At 53.3% G+C, this 4,946-nt stretch overlaps 1 protein-coding gene across 1 annotated transcript; it reads left to right on the forward strand.

The window, feature by feature from the left end:
- The first annotated feature begins 279 nt into the window (after positions 1-279).
- On the forward strand, positions 280-3,834 carry ATP6V1G1 (ATPase H+ transporting V1 subunit G1). Its single transcript, XM_069031702.1, has 3 exons — positions 280-408; positions 2,146-2,246; positions 3,096-3,834. The coding sequence occupies exons 1-3, from the start codon at positions 327-329 to the stop codon at positions 3,267-3,269; spliced, it is 357 nt and encodes a 118-aa protein (XP_068887803.1). The 5' UTR covers positions 280-326; the 3' UTR covers positions 3,270-3,834.
- Positions 3,835-4,946: the final 1,112 nt, after the last annotated feature.

Raw genomic sequence — 4,946 nt, forward strand, 5'->3', positions numbered from 1 at the left:
CTGGTGCCCATGTCACTGCTCATCCGGGGGCTGCCGCAGTTCCAGCGATTACAAACCACGAAAGAAACTAAAATAACCCCCATCAGCGCCTTCCTCGAGGTTTTTAAGCTGATTTTGTGGCAGGGGGTGTAGAAAAGGCTCGGGCACCGGGGACGGGGCGGTAGGAACGGGACTCGGGGGGGAGCTCCCCTCACAGACCGAGGGGGCGGGGCTATGGGCGGGGCCATCAGCTCCAGGGGCGTGTCCGGGGCGTGGCCTGCGCGGTGTGGGCGCGGCCCGCCTGACGCAGTGACGCTGCCGCGGCCCCGCCGGACGGAGCGGCCGCCATGGCGAGCCAGTCGCAGGGCATCCAGCAGCTGCTGCAGGCCGAGAAACGCGCCGCGGAGAAGGTGGCCGAAGCCCGCAAGAGTGAGTACGGCACGGCCCGGCTCCGCCAGCCCCCGCCGAGGGGGGGTGTGGTGGCGGGGGAGCCCGGCCCAGTCCGGTCTGGCCTATCCCGGCGCGGCCGGCTCAGGCCTTGCGGCCCGGCGCTGAGGGCGGTGGGGCAGCGGGGATCTCCCAGCCCTGCCCCGGGGGTGCTCGGGGCTCGGTGGGGCCTTCGGGAGAGCAGCGCTGGAGGCTCCTCCCGAAGGCTGAGTGCGGTGTGAGGGGTCGCAGCCGCACCGGGAGCCTCCTGCCAGAGCCCAGCGCAGGGCTCAGGAGCTCCGGGCTCCCTGTAGGACACCGCCGCCAGAACCCGGCCTTCGCTTGGGGCACGGCTGTGCTTCTCTCTGCCCTTCCTACCTTCTGCCGCTTTTTTCCTGATGAAAACAGCGTGTTTCCATATCGGTGATTACAGAGCTGTTCCTTATGGATCTAAGGTAGCTTTTCCTGTTAAGCAAGAGAAATTCTGGTTGCAAAGACCCCCAGCTTTTGCAAACCTTTTCTGCTTCAAACAAATACATATATTTGTATTTATATATTTGCCTTGGCTTGCGGTTCAACCCCTGACAATGTTGCAAGAGGCAGATTTTTTGTAGCAGTGATGATAATCTTGGAGGGGAGAATGTGGAGGGAAGTCCAGGAGGGGAAGTTGAGGCAGTGGCCAGCTCTGCATTTGGTTTCACAGTTGGTCTGGCAACATTAAGATTTAATGCTCTTTCTTGTGGGCTCTTTTTGGGATCTCTCAGAAGCTGCACACTCACGTGGGTTGGGGCAATCCCAAACGTGGGTACAGACTGGGAAAAGAACTTGCTGTGAGAAGCCCTGCAGAGAAGAACTTGGGGGTTCTGGTGGACGAGGGGCTGGACATGAGCCTGCAGGGCATTTGCAGCCCTGAGGGCCAAACACATCCTGGGCTGAGCCCCAGCGTGGGCAGCAGGGGAGAGGGGATTCTGCTTCTCTGCCCTGCTCAGGTGAGACCCCACCTGCAGAGGTGCCCCAGCCCTGGGGCTCAGCACAGGAAGGAGCTGGAGAGAGTCCAGAGGAGGCCATGGGGATGCTCCGAGGGCTGGAGCCCCTCTGCTCTGGAGCCAGGCTGGGAGAGCTGGGGGTGTTCAGCTGGAGAAGAAGAGGCTCCATGGAGAGCTCAGAGCCACTTCCAGTGCCTTAAAGAGGCTTTTGAAAGGGAGGGAGAGGGACTTCTTATGTGGAAACTGCCAGAGGGCAGGGCTGGATGGGATATTGGGAAAGAATTGTTCCCTGGGAGGGTGGGCAGGCCCTGGCACAGGGTGCCCAGAGAAGCTGTGGCTGCCCCTGGATCCCTGGCAGTGTCCAAGGCCAGGCTGGACACTGGGGCTTGGAGCAGCCTGGGACAGTGGGAGGTGTCCCTGCCCATGGCAGGGGTGGCACTGGATGATCTTTAAGCTTCCTTCAACCCAAACCAGTCTGGGACTCATTCTGTGACTAAAGCCAGACCTGAATGCTGCCTGATGCATCCACATGCTCCGAGCTGCTCTCCACTGCTCAGTGCTGGAAGCTCGAGGCTTGGTGGCCTTGGTGGCTGTGGTTTGCTGGGGTCCTCCTGAGATCAGCAAACTCTGGGAGGGGGCTTGGCTGATCCCTCCTGCAGAAGGAGCAAACACTGTGGTGATGGCTGGGCATCAGGAAAACAAGCTCTGAGTGCTTTCTTTTCTTTCTTTCCCTTGGTTTGTCCTTGGGGAGCAGGGAAGAACCGGAGGCTGAAGCAGGCCAAGGAGGAAGCCCAGGCAGAGATCGAGCAGTACCGCCTGCAGCGGGAGAAGGAGTTCAAGGCCAAGGAGGCAGCGGTTGGTTTCCTCCATCGTTCACTTATTTCCAGCCCCTTTGCCTTGTGCTGGGGGTTCCTTGCTCTGGCAGCACCCTCAGGGTGGAGTGAGTTACAGCAGGAGCACTTCCCCAAGTGCCTTCCTGTGAGGCACAGCCACGTGTCCCAGAAAAACCCGTGCAAGTGGCTCAGGACACGGTGTTGCTGCATCTCAACAAGCAGGGAAACAGCTTAATAAGCTCCTGGGTGCCCTGAGGGGTGACAGCCTCCCCAAACCTGCTGTGTGGAGCAGTGTCCAAAAGAGACCAGGCTCATTCATCCTGTCACAGGCTCGTTTCCATGGTGCTGACGTGGCAGAGGCCACTTGCCTTGTCCCTGCTCACCAGAAGGGAGGGCTGAAGGAAGATTTTTAGAAAGATTCTCCAAGGGTAGAAGGAATGGGATGATGGGAATTGTGCTTAACCTGACTCCTGGGTGTTGCTTTTCTTGCACTCTCTAGTACAGTTGTGCCCAGGGGTTCCAGTTGTCTGTACAGCAGCGCCTTTGTTTTGGACACTCCTTAGAAACTCATGGTCTAAACTGGTGGATCATGAATAAATGGCAGGGAGTTGGAACAAGATGATCTTTAAGGTCCCTTCCAACCCAAACCATTTGATGATTCTATAAAAGAGGATAAAAGGCAGGGGCTGAGGATGAAATACTTGGACAAGTTTAGGGTGAAATCTGAGGAAAAAATCCAGCAGTACTTTTGTCTCTTTGACATAAACATTAACATTAATCTTCCCTCAACAAAGATTAATGGCTGAGATGGTCCAAAATAACAAAATACAGAGCTTGGCATGGTAATTCCTCTTTCCTTTGCTGTTTGTAGGCCCTTGGCTCCCATGGCAGCTGCACCACTGAAGTTGAGAAGGAGACTCAGGAAAAGATGAGCGTAATCCAGCAGAACTTCCAGAAGAACCGGGAGGTGGTGATGTCCCAGCTGCTGTCGCTGGTGTGTGACATCAAACCCGAGATCCATGTGAATTACCGCATCAATGGGTAGTGCTGGGAGGAGGGAGGAATGCCCTGGGAGTGCTGGGAGTAAAGTCTGAGCTTCGGGTGGAATGTACAGCCCTTATCCATACCTTACCTGTCCTCCTTGTACATGTGTTAAATTATTTCAGTGAGCTCTTGGAGTTCTCTTAGTTTCTCTTTTGACATGGATTCAGTGCTTATTCAAACATGAAGTGGCCATGTCTCAGATCTGTGCTAAGTTATTAAATAGATATTCCAGGTGGCACAGGAATGCTCCCTTTTTATGGTGATAGTTTTCAGTGAGAGGCTTCCCTCTGTGAAATAGAGAAGGGAGAGAGCTGCTGGCCTGTGTCAGTAATTGTTAAACCTGTGTACCTGTATTCTTGTTGACCAAACTGCATTTTCCAGTGTGTTGTTAAACCTCTGCACAGGGTTAAAACCTTTTAAGAGGAATTCCCTGGCTGTGCAAGTCCTGGCTGATCATTTTCAGGTGCTTGAGTTTCTCTGTATTGAATCCTCTGTATATTCTGCTGTTAGCTTGAGGTACAAGCCTGGCACTATGACACCTGAAAGTAAAAACACTTCACTCCAAAGCCTCTGCTCAGTCTGGTTCTTCCTGCTGACCTGTCCTGGGAATGCTGGCAAGTCTCACTGGGCATCTTGGGAGTCTGGACTCTGCAGAGTGACCATCAAGTATTGATAAAAGAAAGTTTAAGAGAGACAGCCAATATCTGAAGGTCACAGCAGGTAAGTTAAAACCCATTACAGAGCTCCTCCTCTTGGCTCCAGTCTGATGCTTCACCTGCCAGATCATTCTGAAAACCTTCAGGAACAAATGTTCTTGTGACCATTAGGGGAAATAAAATGGTGCCAGTTCATTGGAATAGTTTGATAGCCAGGTGCTGCACAGTAATTACCCTTCCTTGGGTCCATTGCTGGTCACTGCATGTTTATACCAAGGTCATCCTGAATCCTGCAGCATCCCCTGCCTGGGAACAGTGGGAAAGAAGAGTTTTGGAGTTGTCTGCATCAATCTTTCTAGCTCTTTAATCGAAAATACACACAAATACATCACGGGGTTTCATGTTTCAGTGGTTTCTTGCCCTCACCAGCAGAACATTAAATGCAGCTTTGCTTTTTTGTTGAGTTCAATTCCAGGCTTTTTGTGGAAAAGGGACCTCAGCATGTCCCTGAGCTGGCCCAGGAGTTGTGCAGTTTGGCATCTTTGCAAGGAGTTTCATGGATGCTGTTTAGTTCCTCAGAACATCTTGACTTCCCCAGCCCCTCAGTGAGGCATTGCAAAGCCTCTTGGGCCTCTGGAGTTGTGATGGGGAGGGAAAAAAGCAGGATGGATGTGGATGTGAATCCTGCAGGCAGGAGCAGACAGCTGCAGGGTCTCCTCTTGTCATATTTTATCACTGTACTCCTGAAAAGATCTCTTCAGGAATTCAAGCTATTAAACAGGTTATAAAATTGAAACAAAAGCTGCTTGCAAAGTCAAATGTGCCAGGCTGGGGGAGAAGCCAGGTGGGTACAAGCAGAACAGGATCAAAGCAGTTTTAATCTGTGTGCTGTAATGTGGAGAGGTGTTATGGCCTCATAAAAGGTTGCAGCCATGCTAATTCCTCTCTGTCCTTTGGAGATGAGACATTTCTCCCTGTTGAGAGCAGGTGTTCAGGCTCCAGCAGGACACTCCTCAAAGCCC

The sequence above is a fragment of the Aphelocoma coerulescens genome, chromosome 17 (assembly GCF_041296385.1).
Source record: "Aphelocoma coerulescens isolate FSJ_1873_10779 chromosome 17, UR_Acoe_1.0, whole genome shotgun sequence".
NCBI lineage: Eukaryota > Metazoa > Chordata > Aves > Passeriformes > Corvidae > Aphelocoma > Aphelocoma coerulescens.

Excerpts from the sequence above, each read along its gene's own strand:
- ATP6V1G1 (XM_069031702.1), top strand. The coding sequence starts at position 327 with ATGGCGAGCCAGTCGCAGGGCATCCAGCAGCTGCTGCAGGCCGAGAAA. Across the intron at positions 409-2,145 it reads GGTGGCCGAAGCCCGCAAGA|GGAAGAACCGGAGGCTGAAG; the intron begins GTGAGTACGGCA and ends CTTGGGGAGCAG. Across the intron at positions 2,247-3,095 it reads TCAAGGCCAAGGAGGCAGCG|GCCCTTGGCTCCCATGGCAG; the intron begins GTTGGTTTCCTC and ends TGCTGTTTGTAG.